The sequence below is a fragment of the Cardiocondyla obscurior genome, linkage group LG02 (assembly GCF_019399895.1).
Source record: "Cardiocondyla obscurior isolate alpha-2009 linkage group LG02, Cobs3.1, whole genome shotgun sequence".
NCBI classification, from domain to species: Eukaryota; Metazoa; Arthropoda; class Insecta; order Hymenoptera; family Formicidae; genus Cardiocondyla; species Cardiocondyla obscurior.
The window spans coordinates 7,923,638-7,940,957 of NC_091865.1; the positions used below are offsets into that span (position 1 = coordinate 7,923,638).

Sequence of the window (17,320 nt, forward strand, 5' to 3'; positions counted from 1 at the left end):
CTGGAGCGCGCAATCAGTAGTTGGACCACGTCAGAACGTCGTTTTCTCATAGAAATCGAAATTTATCATAATACGTATGCGTAATTGCGAAGTCGCTCGACAGCACGTACAAGCGTACGTGTTTTTCGCAATTTCGTTTACGTCTGACAGAAATAAAAATTTCCTCTAACGTGTGTATTTAGTTTAGACGCTATGGAATTAGAAGTAATGAGTCGAGCGATAATTCAAGGTTTACCGGTCACGTCTACAGAAAATAATAATTAAATATATGATTATCGGCAAAATTGATTGGAAAATGTGACATCGCGTTGCGAAGGTACGAGCGTGAAAATAGACGGCGTGTAGTATCCTCGGCGCAGTCGACGACGCGCATCAAATTGCATTTTGCCGTCGGTCAGATTTAATTGTCTCTTTAATTGAGTTTTCTGGCGAGAGAGTGTAGGCTCTTAATTACGGGATATAATTCAGCTGCACGTTTAACGTAGCCACTTCGAATGTCGGCAGCCGTAAATGCGCATTTATGAACGAGGCAATAAGTCGGCGGCCACCATTATCGTGCGAACGCTCGCTTATCGTCGCGGTTGCCAGAGCATCCTCGGCACCTGTGCGATATAAACCCCCCTGCAGGTTGTTTAGCACTCAAACGGGGTAAAATAAAAATTGCGGAAACCATGAGATTTTTGTTAACGCGCTCAATCGATTAATTGTATCAAGTTATTTCTAATAATTGAAAGTTGTAAAGAAATTTTAAATTTATATTGTGTTTTTATATGTTATAATATTTGTCTTTTTTACAAAATTACTTAATTTTGCTTTATAATTGTAGAAAAAAAAAATTAAGTAACAATGTAAATTAGAAATATTATATAATTATAAAGATTTAAGGTGCACCAAATATTTTCTTATATTCAGCTTAGTTCTCACGATAGTAAAGAGAAATCGCCACAAAAAGAAAAAAAAAATTATTTCCTAAGAATGATGCTTATATAAGCATATATGTAACATAACATGATTTCAGTGGTACGTTGTTATTGTCTATTCGTCATCTAATCGTCTCAACATTTATGTAACTAAAAATTATTTTTCAATCGAACGCTAAATATACATATATGTACAATATAAATCCCAGGTTCTCTTATCATTTTTATATAAAACAAAGTTACAAACTTGTTACTCTTAGATTAAACGAGTTGATAATGTTTATCATTATTACTGATCAATTAGCTGTTCATATTATAAAATCAGTATTATGTTATAAACCTCATATAGAAAATAAAAAAAAAAAAAAAAAAAACTTGCTTATCATCCTGCTAACAAATACACCACGCTAGCTTAACACCCGCATATAAAAACGAAAGAGGCATCAATGACGTAAATTTTCAGCCTATCAGCTCACTAAAATTATCGCACATGTTCATATGTAAGGTAACGTTTTGTCAGTGGTTCTCAGTTTATTAGGTCATAATAGTGAAGAATTGTTTGGACTTCGGAAAGATCAAAGTTTCATGGACACAAAAATTTGAAAGCATAAAAGTTCTCGAAGAACTCCGAAGAAATAGAAGACTTAGCGATCAAGTATCTAAGAATATAAAAGTTTTGAAAGTTGAAAGATTCAACAAACGTCCGAAGCTTTATAGTTTTAAAGTTCTAGGCTTTAAAGACTAAAAATTTCATAGGTTAAGGAATTAAAAGTCTAAAATGTAAGGTAACACAAAATTTTTTTTAATTTAAATTCACATTAATTTGTTATTCGTAATAAAACTTAAAAAAAAAAATATATATATATATATATAAAAGAAAAAACGTAAAATAAACTTTACGTGAAAAATCTGTAGAAATCGTGTTACACGACTCTTACACAATTTCGGTGACACAAGACTTCGTCGCACCCGTAAAAGATCTTGTCGTCGTAAACGCGAGATGTTTCCTGCAGTAATAAATTCGTCCACAGAAAATGAAAATACTACTGTCGCGGATATCGGCTTGGTTTACTATGTTATAACCGTAGAAAGGAACGTCCCAAGAGATGAATCGTGACTTGAACGCATGTGGACACATTCTATATTCTTATTGCATAGCTATATATATTGTATATATACATATACATATATATATAATGTATGTGTCTACATAAATTTATTTATTTTTACCCGAAATCGCGACATTTAATTCTTTTATTAGCACTTTCACATTATAAAGATCGAAAATGTAGCCATTATTAGAAAAGCAATTCAAACATATTTTGTTTAAAAAGATTGAATGACTCTGATTTTTCTTCAACCATCTGATTATTTAAATTAATATTAATACAAATACTGTAAATTTTCCTTCGCAGTGAAATGAAAGATTAATTATAGTAGATTAATTAAAATATCAGAACAAAAACTAATCAAAAAGGACACTGGAAATGTAGATGGTACATTTATAACGCGATCTTAATAATGTTTTTGCGCGATTTATTGCTGACAGCTGTCGACCAAAAACCAGCAAAGTATATTCAATTCTTCTGGACAGGTGTAAGATGATCCGTGCACCTAACACCATTCCGAGCGCAAAGTGACAAACCATTGATATTAGTCGGGTTGTCGGCAAACACATTTCGAAATCGCCATCGGCATGCAAAGTGAATTCCGCCGGCGGGTAAATTTCGCGCTGTTTCGAACTCTATTCATAGAAAGTGTCTATTGGCCGGGGTGCCGCGAGATAGAGAAAGAGAGACATGTCAGTTGTGACAATTATTCATCGGGAGGCTTGCAATCTGCGCGTGCCGCGAAATCGCTGCGGTCCGAGCGCGTATCCGCGACGGATATATTCAGAGGTGACTGGTATATGCCAAGAGAGATATAATATTACTTTAAATTATACGGGCGAGACATTATTTTAGATTAAGCCGCAGTGTTCGCTTCACTCAAACAGACCTGATTCCCTCGAGAAACGTTTCGCCTGAATGCTGATTTCACGTGGACTCATATATATATATATATATATATATATATATATATATATATATATATATATATATTTTTTTTTTTGTTTCTTTTTTTTAAGAAATAAATTATCGATCGTTGCATTCGGCGTGCCGACGTTATTTTTCGTTTGTCTTCAATCGTTACGTCAGTTGCAATAGACTCGCGTATTCGCGAGCTACAATTACGCGTAAGAATAAGAAATTCCAGCATCACGAGAGATCGCATCGACGCACTTGCAACAAAGACCGGCGTTAATTCCATGGATGTGTCTTGGTGTTATATAAAAGATTTTTCTTTATACCACGTGCATAAGTGTGGCACTCAAGTGGAACTACTTGTGTCATTACTTATTCACATGCACCAAACTGCCGCTATTAAATGAAAAGCGAACACGTACTTAAACGCGCTATATACGTCACTCATTTACAAAAATGCACTTCCACGCGTCTTCGAGCGATAAAACGCACACTATTATTCGTACAATATCAAATTACGCGATTATTTATAGAAACGTCTTTGATAGCGAAATTGTCAATAATTGACAAATAAATATTCTAACACGTTTTACAATTTGATCCATTCTAAAAATTGTCGACATGCATGTTGCGCACGTAAGTCAAAATAAATTTAAAATATTAATATATATGTCGAAATTTAACTAACCCACATAATTATTAACATGACTTTAGTATATAATTATTTTAAAATACTAAAAAAAAAGTTTAAAACTTTCTCTTCACAAAATTAAAATTTACGAGAATAAAACTGGCCAGGTGGGCTTAGGTGGGTTGTGAATAAATAATTTCGACGCCATAAAACGTCATTAAGATTTATACGCGTTACTATTATGTAAATACCTCGGCTTTATTTTGTTGACGTTCATTACTTTACGAGAGTGCCTTAAATAAGGTATACAGTTATTGCAATTTCAATTTACGATTTTCTGTTTAAGGTTCTGTCTGCTTGTACCGATTCTCTATTTCTGAATAACGGAAAGTTTCCTACGTTTATAGAAGAAACCATAAATTTTAGGAAATAAAATTTCAAAAATAACTACGTATTTTTAATCAATGTTTCCACTGTCATATCTTAATAAATTGTCAACGTTTATATTTGTATTTTACTTCCTTTATTAAATTATTTTTTTTCTGCTTTTTTTTCTTTTTTTCCATGAAATAGATTATTGATCTAACGGCAGGTATGGATATTATTATTTCTAACAAGCACACTATTTCTGGCGAAGGGTTCGAACGATCGCTTTGCAAAAAGGACAAATAAATATTACAACCAATAACTGTATACTTTACTTTGCTCGTGAAAGAAACACGAGTGTCACTCCATTCTATAACGTCATGCACGCATCTGACAGGTGCGAAACGCGGCCCGTGCTTTCCACGAGTTTGATATTATTTCAAATAACGTCGTTGCAATGAGAACAAGAACGAGAGAGAGAGAGAGAGAGAGATAAAGAAAGAGAGAGATAGAAAAAGAGAGAGAGAAAAGAATAAGAGAAAGAGAGACGACACGGAGAGAGAGAGGTTGAACGCTCGTGGCGTTTACGGTTTGCTGCTCCCGTCTCGTTCCTCTTCGCTGGCTAACCGTTATACAACATCCGCTCTGCCATAATGCCCTCCCGCTAGAGTCCCAGGTCCCATTGTTCATCGTTATACAATCATTCCCCGCGAGCAGTACGAAATTCAATACGTCGGTTGGGCGCTACAATATCGTCCAACTGAGAACAGACCGGTCGGACGACCAACAACGACGAAAGAGGACCTTTCGGTCATTCTATGATGAGAGAACAACTCAATTTATCGATACCGCACCGGAGAAATTACGCGTACGAACACTACCGCTCATTAATGCTACCCGTGACCGCTCCTGTTGCCGACAGCGAACTTCAGTGGTGCTCAACGCGTGACGAGACACTTTGACACACAAAATTAAAATACTAATACAAAACGTTATTCCGTTAATATTGTTATCGTCGAAGCAACGTTTCATTTAACTAATACATTACTACAAGCCCTCCGCTTTCACACAGATGTGAAATAAAATTACAAATATCACCGGGGATTTAAAATGCTCCCTGCATTTAACCAGAAATGCATTATTATTTATTTATTAAATTATCGTTCATTTGTTAAAATGTATATTATTATTTCATATCGATAAAACAATATTAAATACATATAATTATAGTGCTTTCCCTATTTATACATTTTGATAAGAAATTGATAAGGGTAGATCTCAAATCACTAGCGTGCCTTCATCACGCACGAGAGTTGCGTTACAATGAGATTCGCTGTAGGAAACAACGACACTTCGCATGACTGCACGAAGTTACCGGGTGTGTGTTTCGTGTTTATGCTCACGCAAGATGACTCTCAGTTTTCCCTTCACGTTACGCGATCTAATAGTTGTACAGTCATTCGGCCACGAAAAAAAAACGTTGTATTATCCACGACGCTGCGCGTGTATTAACGCCATCAACGTGCCCTACCGTACGGTCGTTATTACACAATCCGTTGTTTGTTTGCATATCATGAATCCAGCGTGTTAGCGACTAGTCACATAAATTAAATTCAACCACCCGCCTGCGGAGGCCTCAAACAATTACGTACTCGAAATTTTGGCCGCCTCTTCTCCCCTCTCCCTTCCACCCTCTCCCCCTCGACCCGCCGCCGCGTTCCCCGGTCGGTTCCGTTCCATAATGAAGTGGTTACACGTCTGTCTGACTAATAAATCGTTAGTCAATGTTGCCCCATTTTGTATACGATTGGGATTTACGGTTAGCTCGGCTATGCAGGCAATTAGATGATTGAATACGAGGCAGTGCATTCTAACTCGCGGCGCTTTCGAACAGCATTGGTATGTCGAAACGTAATTTCACGATAATAGCGGAGCCATCAATATTGAGTAAAGTTTGTCGATTATATCATATTCACGGTATTACTATCACAGTTGAACAAAATATATTTGGTAATTCGTATACCAGTAACAAACCGCAATTTTTTTTTTTATAATAAAAAAAATGAGATAAAGAAATCGGTATTGAACGCGTGCAAATTTTCCTTGGCCTAAGCCATCGGAACCTCCGCGTCATCACGCCGGGCAATCGCGATGGCAAATTCGGTCGAGAAAGTCTTTTCCCGCTAGTGAGTAAGGAGGTCAGGACGAACCGACGTGAGACAATGAGGATCTCTCGACGTTGACGGCGCGACAAGAGAACTTAGTTGTAAAAAGAAAAAAAACATTTGTTAAAAGACACACTCTCGAGCTCGTTCCACTCGCAGATTCATCGATACGGGAATCTGTGCGAAACTCACGAAAGCGTTTCCGTAATTTACTCGGCGAAAGTTGACGAAAATACGTTTGCAGCGAAATAACTTGAGACAACCCGAAGTCACATTGTACTCTCTCACCAACGTCGTTACGAAATTATGCGTCGCATAATTACATTATAATGCGCACCTTATAAAGATTCAAAACATCGCGTCTATTTAAATTTAAAATAGTTAAAAAATTATGGGAAAGACATTGCGGTAACTTTTATTGTTCTTTTTTATTTCTTTAGTTGACACGTATGTGTACTGTGACCGTTTCTAATTTACTATACCAATTTCACGTATAATATAAAAGAAAATAATTCATTAAATATTAAAAAAAAAAAAATTAAAACCGAGTTGCTCAATATGGTTAAAGTGAAAATTGTTTCAAGAAAAATAAATTCCAAATAACATTCTAATTTTCCGATATGTCACACATTCTGCGAAAAGCATCGTTATTGCTACATATCGCTGTAATTAGCAGCGATCAATATATTAAGCTAGTACACTGTTTAATTAAGTCGTTCAATTAGTAGATTGTTTGCGCATAGATAGTTACTCGCAGCAGATATTAGTTCCTATAAGCTAATTACGCGCTCAAACAGAGTCTAAGAAAGATCAGGTCAAAGTATTTCGACTGGATTGAAGATAAGCAGAGTACGTGTTCTCACGACGAATCTTCTACGAAAACGGCAATGCATTTCGGACGTACAAGTGCAACTGTACGTGAGAATTGCAAGGCGCTTTACAATGTAAAGGTGTAATATAATGCTGGTTTACGTAATAACGGCCGATTGCAGAGTAGAACCGCGGGTTTCCTTGCGAAATGAGTGCTCTGTCTAACGAGGGAAAGAAAACTGACAGGCGAGGCTATTGCACTCGGTAAACCCGATTCCCAAATATCTATCGTCGCCGTAATTTATAACCAGTCACTCGAAACCACTGAATTACAATTATTTCTTGATTATCCTTATTATTTATAATACGTCTCTATTCCTTTTCGATTCCTTCTCCTTAAATTTTTTAAAAGTACGATCTCAAAATTAAATAAATTTTATATGAAGGTAAAATCCCGTGATAAAAAAAAAAAAAAAAGAAGTATTCAACTTTCGTATCTTACTCGCTTACCACGATCTACGTGATCTATCGCGATTCTTCGTATTATTGCATTAATTCGCTATTACGTGATGTTATAAACTATTCACTATATATTATGGCCTTTGGTATAAACTAGGTATTACGATTATTACGGTACACGATTATATTCCAATAAAGCAAACATGGTACTATAAACATAATAAATCAATGCACGTATGACATTAAAGCAAAACTTTCCAATAAAGCCGGTGGTTTTAATATTAATAAGCAATTCTTTTTATTATTATTATTTAGTAACGATTACCTGGAATTCAAGTTGGTATTACATTTTTATGTCGATTTCACACTATTTTATACTTCATCTATTATTCATCGCGAGCTACGTATCCTACATTCATCGCGTATTCTCGGCCACCACATTCACTCGAATTTACCCTGCATTTTGTTCAAATTTGTGTCGAACGGAATAGTAACCCAAGAATAATTGTATGAGGCAAAATTTAATTTTCAAACACGTTTATCGATAAACTCAGGCCTTCCCATTAACGATTTCATGAAAACAAACATCTGCCGGTTAGCGAACAATAATTTATTTCCCAATTCGTACGAAATTCATAGTAAATCGATTTAGTGACATTCCTCCTACTACTGGCACGTACTAGCAAGCAAATCCTATCACTAGGTAAACGAGAGCGGTCAAGTAAAGAGGATTATTTTGCGACGTGCAATGACTTCCTCCCCAATTCCTTGTCACATAACATCCAAACATCCAGCTTCCGGCATTTACTAAAGAAGTTTAAACATTGCCGACGATGGCCGTCGAAGCGGATGGACTTTTTTGTCTTCATTTCTCTCGATCACGATGATCGATCACTTAAGTCGCGCGCGTAGTAACAGCTGCTCGTAACGGTCCAAAGATTTAAGAATTTTCCGCGCGTAAGCGTTAAACACGGTAAATCGTTTGTGGCTACTAACGCTTCTTTTTTTTATTTTTTTTTTTTTACGATAAATACGATAAAAAATGTTTCCAAGTGTGACGCTTCCTACAAAAGTTATAAATCTTACATTGCAGTCGGAAGCAATCAAAAGCCAGAATTGACCTGAGATTTACGGTACAAGATTTTAGATATAACATAAATCTCGTCGTATACCAGATTTATGTCAAAATAAAGATTCGTATATTTTAATTTAATATTGAACAAACTCACAATCTAATTTTAATTAAATTTATAAATTAACGAAGGTCATATTCACTTTCGCGGCACGAAATGAGCCAAACGAGAGAATCAGTCATCGCGGAAAAGTGGTAACAATCGAGCAACAATAAAATATTTACGTCTCTTACTTAAATAGGCAACATATAATTTATTACATATTTTTAATTGAGTTTGCTTCATTAATGTTTCGTGAAAACGTATTCTACTAAAAGCACACATAAAAGTATATACGTGTAACGAAGTATTTTATCTCAGATATTTTAAATATTTCGAAAAGGGAGAAAACTTTTTTAAAACACTAACGAACAGGTCAAGAGATGCACGGAAAATCCTGCCGTGAGTAAGCGAGAGTCTCTTTACAATCACGTACTTTTTTTTTTTTCCTGTACATCCACTTTCTGTATCAGTTTCTCCCACGACACTCGGCCGAGAGATCGAGTTCTACTTTCTAACTACAGCAGCTACCGGCTTCCTAATGCGAGCAACGTGATTCGATCGTCGAATTATCAGAAGTCAATAAATGAATCAGCTGTGAAAAGCATAGTATTCAAAGTTTCCCGTCAGCCTGGCTTTTACAAATATAAAGTTAAATATAAAGATGAAGAAATTATGCTGAATATTTCGACTCAGTATGACTGACTGCGCTAATGCAATCAGGAACTAGTATTCCTAATTATCGAATAGAAATTATACAATTATATTCTTATTTCAAATATAGGGTACAGTATAAAAAATATTAAAAGTAGATGTATATTAATTCTCTACGTAAATGAAATAGAAAAGAAAAAAACATCCCAAAAATAATACATTATTTAATATGTTAAATTATTCGAGCAAATCATGTAGAAAATCTACAAATTCATAAATTATATCTACATATACTTAAATAATAGCGTTTCTCAACTAGGACAATTATCTCTTGGGATAATTATAGACAAACAAGAATATCTGCGGATTATAATATCCTGGTTTTTCAGTCCATACTTTTTGCTACAAAAATGTAGTTTGTTTAATTTTTGCCGTGCTGAAAACTTGAATGATTCGATAGAGTAAAAACCGCAAATAACACGGATAATTCTACCATAAACTTTCCACTCCCGTTGATATCACGCTTATCACGTTTTTTTCCCTCCGCCCGCCCCCCTCTTCCACCTGTATACTACAATTCCGACGATTTCTCCGTGTAACCGCCGCGCATTTATTCCGCTTTCGTTCCCAACCGAGAGATTTCGGTCCATCCGAATGCATTAACGTGCAGCTTCGGGGATTCGAAGCCCAATTCCCCGTTCGCTTTTCGCGCGGGACAGACGGAAAGAAGGGCGGAAACGAGAACGAGAGAAACGGCGAGGGGGGGTACCCTAGCCAGCCGGTGCTCTTTATGCATGCACCTGCACACATCGATGAAGGTTAACGCATAATGTGGACTCCGCCTCTAAGAGGATAATGCCGTTGTACGTATACTCGAGCGCGATTATTCGTTTGCCTAACGAATTCGAAATATCTTTGTGGATTTTCTCACGCACCGCTGCTCTTTTGCGGTGTCTCGGCGCGCCGGCGTCTGTTCATGAATCCCTATAATTATAGCACGCATTCAGTCGTAATCACAGATTTTATTCGCGCACGCTCTCAATGGGCCGCTGATACGTAGCGCTGTGATTTTTTTTTTTTCCCTCAGCGATTTTGGTTTATATAAATAGCAACGAATATTCTCCTAACTCGTAATATAACGTTATAAATAAATGTTATTTACTGGCGGAACTGATTAACCGCCGCGCCATACGTACGGCGCGAGCTACAATTCTGTTTTAGAGTTATCGCGTTATTGTAGACGTCATCTCTCGCAGGACATCGATATTCGTATTAAAAGCCGTAACCTGTTCGTGAATTTCATTTTCCCAATTAACAGGGGAAAGCATGAAAGCATTTCCTCGTTATAATCACGAACTCGTCGCGCAGCAAACGTGTCGTCATCCGGATGAAAGACCGACTGAATGAAATTTTCCACGACAAAACAATAGTTTGAATAAATATTAACGTTCTCCCGTCCACCTCACCATTTTGAAATAAGCGCGGAAATTAATGATTTTAATGATTTCACGAAAAGAACACTAGGCAACGATAATTTTCTCATAAACTAGACAAAAATTTTTTAATTACAAAAAAAAAATTTTTTTTTATAAAGTATACGTTTACATTTTAAATTAAAATTTTTTTTTAATTAAAATTTATAAAATAAATATGCCTGCGTTAATCGGTTTTTCTCTAATTCAAAAAAAAAAAAAAAAGAAAATTTGAAGTGAAAACGACAAGATAATTTTTTTTAAGTAAAATTATAAGAAATGACGAAAGGGACTTACGTGAATTAAATTTATACATTAGAAGATCAATATTACTAATTAAAACCTACTTCACAACGGAATATTTCTCTCAAACTACTCGAGCTCATAACTTTTTTTCTCTGGGAGAAAAACAGCGTTTTGCTAAAACTTAAATTCTGAGTACAAAATATGATTCTCTACGAGTATCTGCTCCATCGTAAACACGTGAATCGATTGACCCTTCATGAAAAAAAAAATAAAAAAAAAATAAAATAACGGGTGGCAGGTTCGTCGGTTACGCTTCGTTGGGGTCGCCACCCGGTACGCTCTGCGACCTAAGTCAAATCATTTGCCCGTGTATGTATGCCGTCCACGTACACGGCGTACGCGTATACACGCGCGTGCACACATACGTCTTTGGCACCCACGTTACCGTCACGAAGCGTAATCCACCTCCCGTATGATGTGACATAGCGTGGAGCGTGCTGGCGGGCCCTCCTCGGTGGCCCTCTCGCACAGTCGCGGAAAAATCAATAGCGAGCGTAGTGTGGTGCGGCGTGGCGGCGTCACTCTTTCAGGTGGCCGCCTGCCTGTGCTTGTACGAGGAAGGAAGCCAGCCTGGTAGACGAGAGGGTAGGCGGGCATGCAAGAGAACGAACGAACGAACGAGCGAGCGAGTGAGTGAGCGAGCGAGCGAGCAGCCGTCCGATCGAGCGTGCACCGGTGAAAACGAGTCACCTGCGAGGCATACACTGTCGTGGTAGGCACGCGATCGAATTCCCGCCTTCCGAGCCACAAGACGTATACACGCACGCACGTACGCCGCTGCGCAACGATATCGTTGCGCGGCTTTATCATTTATCGAGGCGGCGCCTCCATAGGACTGTACTTGAAAATAGCGAAAGCCTACTCAAATTTTCACACGTTTAAATCTAGCTCAGTTTCTAATCGAAGTTACAGAATTGTTATCTAGGTAATTAACAATTTGTTTCAATTGAATCAATAGTCGATTACTAAAATATAAAATATTTTCACAGTCTATATAGTCGGTAGAAAATAAGAGAGTGAAAAAGAAGTGACTCTATATTCTTTTCTAATTTTTTTTACTTGACCAATTTATCTAATAATAAATGATATAAGTTATTGAATACTACAATTTTTTATTTTACGATTCTTTAATGCTTTTGTAATTGTTTCGTTATATTTTAAGTCATCAATTTATTTAGATTTGGATGTTGCAGATATATCGACAAGAAGAAAAATGTATAGACCAATATTATTATTAAAAAAAAGTCTTTTGTCGCGCATAATAATTTTTAGCACAATAATTTTATATTTGATAACACGACTGTAAAGAATCTTTTTCAAGTGCAGTAAGAAATTTTTAATTTCCTTCAGAAGATCAGTAACGTATACTGTGAAATATTAAACGATCAAACATTTCAACGAGTAAAACGCGTAAAAATTTAATGTGCCGTAAGTACGCTTTTTCTCGGGACTTGGACGCTTTTGTATTCGTATTTTTTTTTTTTCTTATTTTTTTCTTTTTTCTGAGGAAGTTTTATAGCATTTCTAATGTATGCCGTTGCTATCGAGTGTGCAGTACAATGACACGGCGCGGAAACTTCGTCGTGGCGGTTTGAAAATTAACGTAAAACCAAGTTTTCTCGCAACCACGCGGTATAACTGACGTAAAACATTTCTCCGCAAAGTTCGCGATCTGTAACGCATATAACATCGTAAATTAAAGATACGATTTGCCTTCCACTCTATGAACAGTTGCGTCGCACAACTGTTTCAACTTGGAACAGTTGCGTCACACCAGCTGCCCCGCTCCACAAAGAATACGTTACGACCAATCGCGAAAAAAAAAAAAATTGCGCAAGATTATACGTATAGCCACGGTTGATCACGGAGAACAAAGGATCCTGATGAACGCGCGAGCATAATGAATAGTACCATTACATATAATTGCTAACCTCGCGCACCTCTGTTGTAATCGATTTTGCAAAGCCGCCCGATATACGCGATAATACATTAATTCCAATTAATTCCTAAATGTCTCTATTAATTACTCGTTAAAGCATATTTGATATCTCCGTTGTAATAATATAATGAGTCATTATTGAGAACACTGACGCGCGCACGAAATTTCTCGCAGTGATTTGGTTATTTTCTCTATTATTCGTCGCCGGTTTCTTTAATATTCCCTGGAACGATTTATAAAATATCGTATACTTTTTAGTTAAAGCGACGTTTGTCAAGAAAAATTTTTTATTACGCGTTTGAATTAATTTTTATAAAATATTTTTCGAAGTAGCTATAATTATTTATGAACAGAAAGCACCTTTCTAGGCTCTGTTTAATACATTTGCTATACCTTACGTTGGACCATTTCGAGCATATATCATGCATCGGGCTTGCATCGAGTGCATCATTAATGAGCGGCATTCTACACGCGGTGGAGGTACGCGCGTGTCAGCAGCCTGCGCGAGTGCCCCGACACGCGCTTGCGCGCGGTATGACGCGCGAGGGTTGGGAACAAGTAAGGGAGACAAACGTGTACGTGCTACCGCGTGCGAGGGGGATGGAGAACCAACCAATATGGCGATAATATGAAAGTGCGAGGGAGAAAGAGCGGAAGAGAAAGAGAGGGTCGGTGGTGGAATACAGCCCTCTCGAACGGAAGAAAAGAAAGAGAGGAGAAGACGATCCAAGTATTTCCCTCCTCGACGAAGCGAAGAAAGGGGTAGATCTTTCGATGGGGGAGCGAAAGGAAAGGGATATCGATAGTCTGGCGTGAAACGCAAAGGTAGTTCGGAGTCATGGTGGCGAACGGAGGGAAACGGAGAGAGGGTGAGATAGAGGGAGTGCGTCAGAAGGGGTGGATTCCACCCCTACGAGCATCGGTACACGGTACGAGCCGGCGCTGCGCCGCCGTCGCGGCGTCTCGATTAGCGATCCTTGGAACACTTACCTCGTCTTCGCCGGTGGCCACCGTGTTGACGGAGTCCATACTCTGCGATAGCGGCGCGTCCATGATGCAGGCGAGTTTGCCGGACGGTCCGGGGTTGCCGGGGGCTGCGGTACGAGCGGGTGGCGGTGATGAGTCCACCGTGTCCCGTCTCGGTCGTTTTAAAGCGGGCGGCGTTATGGTTGTACCGGCGAAGACGACGGGCGCCTCCAGGACGTATCACTGGAAAATAACCTTCCCTTCGCAAGAAACACGGGGGCCGCGGCCGCCTCTTCCTCCTTCTCCTCCTCTTCCTCCCCCTCCTCTCTCTCCACGCCTCTTCTTCCTTGATCTGGTCTTTCTCTTTTCCCTTCGACCGGCGCCTTCTTTTTCTCTTTCTTTTTCCTCTGCTCGGTTGCTCGTCTCTTTCTGGCTTTTTTTACTTCTTTCTCTTCTTCTTCGCGTCTTTTCTCGCGACCCCGACCCGACTCACTTCTTCTTCCGCTTCCTGTTGCGACTCTTCGCCAGCGCCACCACCGACCACCCTACGACGATGTCGCCGTCGTTGCACCTGTCACACGTTGCTGCTGCGAGAAAGTCGTGGCAGCGCGCGGCGATGAGAAATAGAGAGCGTGCGAGCGAGTGAGCGAGCGAGCGAGCGAGCGAGCAAGAGAGAGAGAGAGGGAGAGGGAGAGAGAACGAGCGTGTTGTATACGAGTATATACGCGAAGCGTAAAACCCAGGCGTGTGTGGTCTGTTGCGCGTTTATGCGCTTGCGAACGGCATATGTGTACGTGTACGCCTGGCCTGCAGGTGTTGTTCCCACGCGTCTATTTTAGAGCAATCGATACACCAGCGTGTCCGCCGTAGAGGTGGAGCAGGGCAGCACCCGGTGAACGCGGCGATGTTTCTCCTGCGGACAGGATGGTTCATCTATAGGTAAAGAGTGACCCGTGCACCGGATGTAGCGAGTGCTCGTCCGACGACGACGTCTCGGCTGATGAACTCCAGTCCTGCCACGCGCGGCTGCACGCTACGATGACGAAAAGGACGACGGCGACGACGACGATGACGGCGAATACGAGGTTGTGCGATGCGTACCGACGGTGCGTTTTGCCACGCACCGGATGGTTGACTCGTAGCGGTGCTCCGAAATGCCAGCGACGCTCGTAGACAGCGGATGAGGCGATCGGGTAGGGCTCACAGGCAATCGGCTCGTACTCGTGCTCTTCTCTCTCTCTCTCCCTCGTGGTGGTTTTCTGTCTCTCGGTCACTTTTTCCTTATCGGTGCGCCCCGTGTGATGCGCGCGTACGATCGCGGGTCGTGGCGGGTTTCATGCGCGAGCGCGGCGGCGGCGGCGGCGATTTTCCTCGAAGCGCGAGTATCTCCTTAACGTTAGAAACGCAATTGAGGGACGGGGGACGGTGTCGTAAATCAAATACGCGCAACGAAGTCGAAAAACGGTAACGAACACACCACCGACCAAGTTTCAAGGCAAGTAAGAAGTGATATGGTAATATAATAATAAGAATTTTGTTACGTGAGCGCTGCGACACGACTGGTACGCAGGTTGCCGACAGACTGACGGAGCGTGAACCAAGCCGCGATGACGGTGAGACGAGCGCGCGGGGTCGCCGCGCCGCGAGGGTGAGGTGGAGGTGGCCCGCGGGCCACTGGGTCGGGGTAGGTGAGTGGGTGGCTGGCAAAGTGGGGGATAGGGGGCCTTTGGATCGAGCGCCAGCAATGGGTGCGGGGGGAAGAGAACAGGTCGTTCGCGATTTAGACGAGGGAACCGGGAGGCGAGAGGCGCGCCGTGGCTGAAGAGGGACCATCGCTGGGTCCCCTCCTTCCGTCGCGACTCACCGCCGGAAAAGGTGACGGGAAAACGGAGCTGCATTCGACGAGGGGATGACCACTATTGCAAAGGGAAGGCACGCTAAGACGGCGGTGTGTCGGGGTGTCCGCACGTGTTCCCGGACTATCTTCGAGAAAGGAAATGGCTATGCGGGAGAATTTCGAACCTTCGTATCCTTAGAAACGCGAAAATACTCATCTCGTATCTGTCTTCTGGTGTAATAATAGTAAATAACCGAAAGCAATTGATAACTACTTGGGTATACCTCGAAATTAAATTTTGTTGTACATTTATTTGTACGCTATACTCGAAAAAGAAAATTAATTTTTTTGTTTTTTTTTTAATAAATATAATATGCCGATAACGTTGCAATTTTAATTAAAACAGACATTCCGTTTGCCTTCTCAATTTAATTTATGTAAATCGATACTTTTGAAGTAAAAAATTAAGAAATTTGCGGCGAAAACTTTGAAAGATACATATACCGAGTTATATTCTAATTAATATTTACCTCGTGAATATTTTTATTTTATTTTAACGGACACACGGTAATTGCCTATTTAATGACTTGCACGTACGTTTACAAAATACTTAATATTTGTATATTTAATATTACTTAAATTATAAAATTTATAAGTCAATCATTTTAAATATTTATTACGGGCGTCTTATTTCAAGAGAAAAACAGAGCTGGTTTAAAAAGAGAAGTAAGTTCTGTTCCAAGTTCTCATATAGTTGTAACGACGAGCTCTTTGGTTCTAAGCTTCTTCAGCGCCGTTATTATAATAATTATAATTATTGAAGTTGCGTTATTAAAATGAGTTATAACAAAGAGGTCAAGAGAGGCAGCATACCCCGAAGGAAAATCCCTTCGCCAAGTTGTTACTAAAAGCGATTGAAAGCGAGAGACCGTGCAACGAAGGGATAGTGTCTGTTATTAACAAATGCAAGAGCTAATAATAAATAATATAAAACACGCGCGCATTGAAGTATAAAAATGCAACGATTAATACGTTTAAAAACACGTCAAAGGGTGAGAATATAAATATTTGAATATTTATCACGTTTTGTTCAATCGCTCAATAATATACTTTTATTTTTTTGCACACGTGACTGTGAGGTCAATTAAAATCTTTAGCAATAATTAATAAAAAATTAAAAAAAAAGAATAAATACGTGCATTTTGCGCGAGTAATAATTATTTATTTCCACCTTCTCTATTCTCTATTTTTTTCCTTGTCGTTTTATCGTAACGTAAATCGAAATTTCTTGGAGAATTCGCGATGTTTCATCGCGTGGGTTTTAGACTTACGAAACACGGGTATTATACATAGTAATCTATATAAGGATGGGATTCAATTGTACCGTTGGAAAATTCTAACTCGTTGGTGTATAAAAAAAAAAATTTGCGTTAATGCTTTGAGAAACAAATCGCGAGGTGCAATGATGCGTCGAAGGTAATGACGTACTTTCATCCGAAGCACATCGCGCTATGCATTCGCGGCGGGTGTTCTCTTTCTCTCCGTTTCCCACTTTTCTTTCTCTACCGCGCTATCGAGAGAGCGCAGATGCCACAAGTA

At 39.4% G+C, this 17,320-nt stretch overlaps 1 protein-coding gene across 3 annotated transcripts in view; it reads right to left on the reverse strand.

Annotated features, from left to right (window-relative positions):
- LOC139109421 (protein couch potato) overlaps nt 1-15,487 on the reverse strand; it is a 77,248-nt gene extending 61,761 nt beyond the window's left edge. Inside the window, exon 1 of one of the 3 annotated variants that reach the window (XM_070668479.1) lies at nt 13,909-15,487. In XM_070668479.1, coding sequence (XP_070524580.1) covers nt 13,909-13,971 — 63 coding nt within the window. In that variant the 5' untranslated portion in view covers nt 13,972-15,487. The remainder of the gene's footprint in view (nt 1-13,908) is intronic. The other 2 variants (XM_070668470.1, XM_070668485.1) reach the window with 2 other exon arrangements.
- Nucleotides 15,488-17,320: the final 1,833 nt, after the last annotated feature.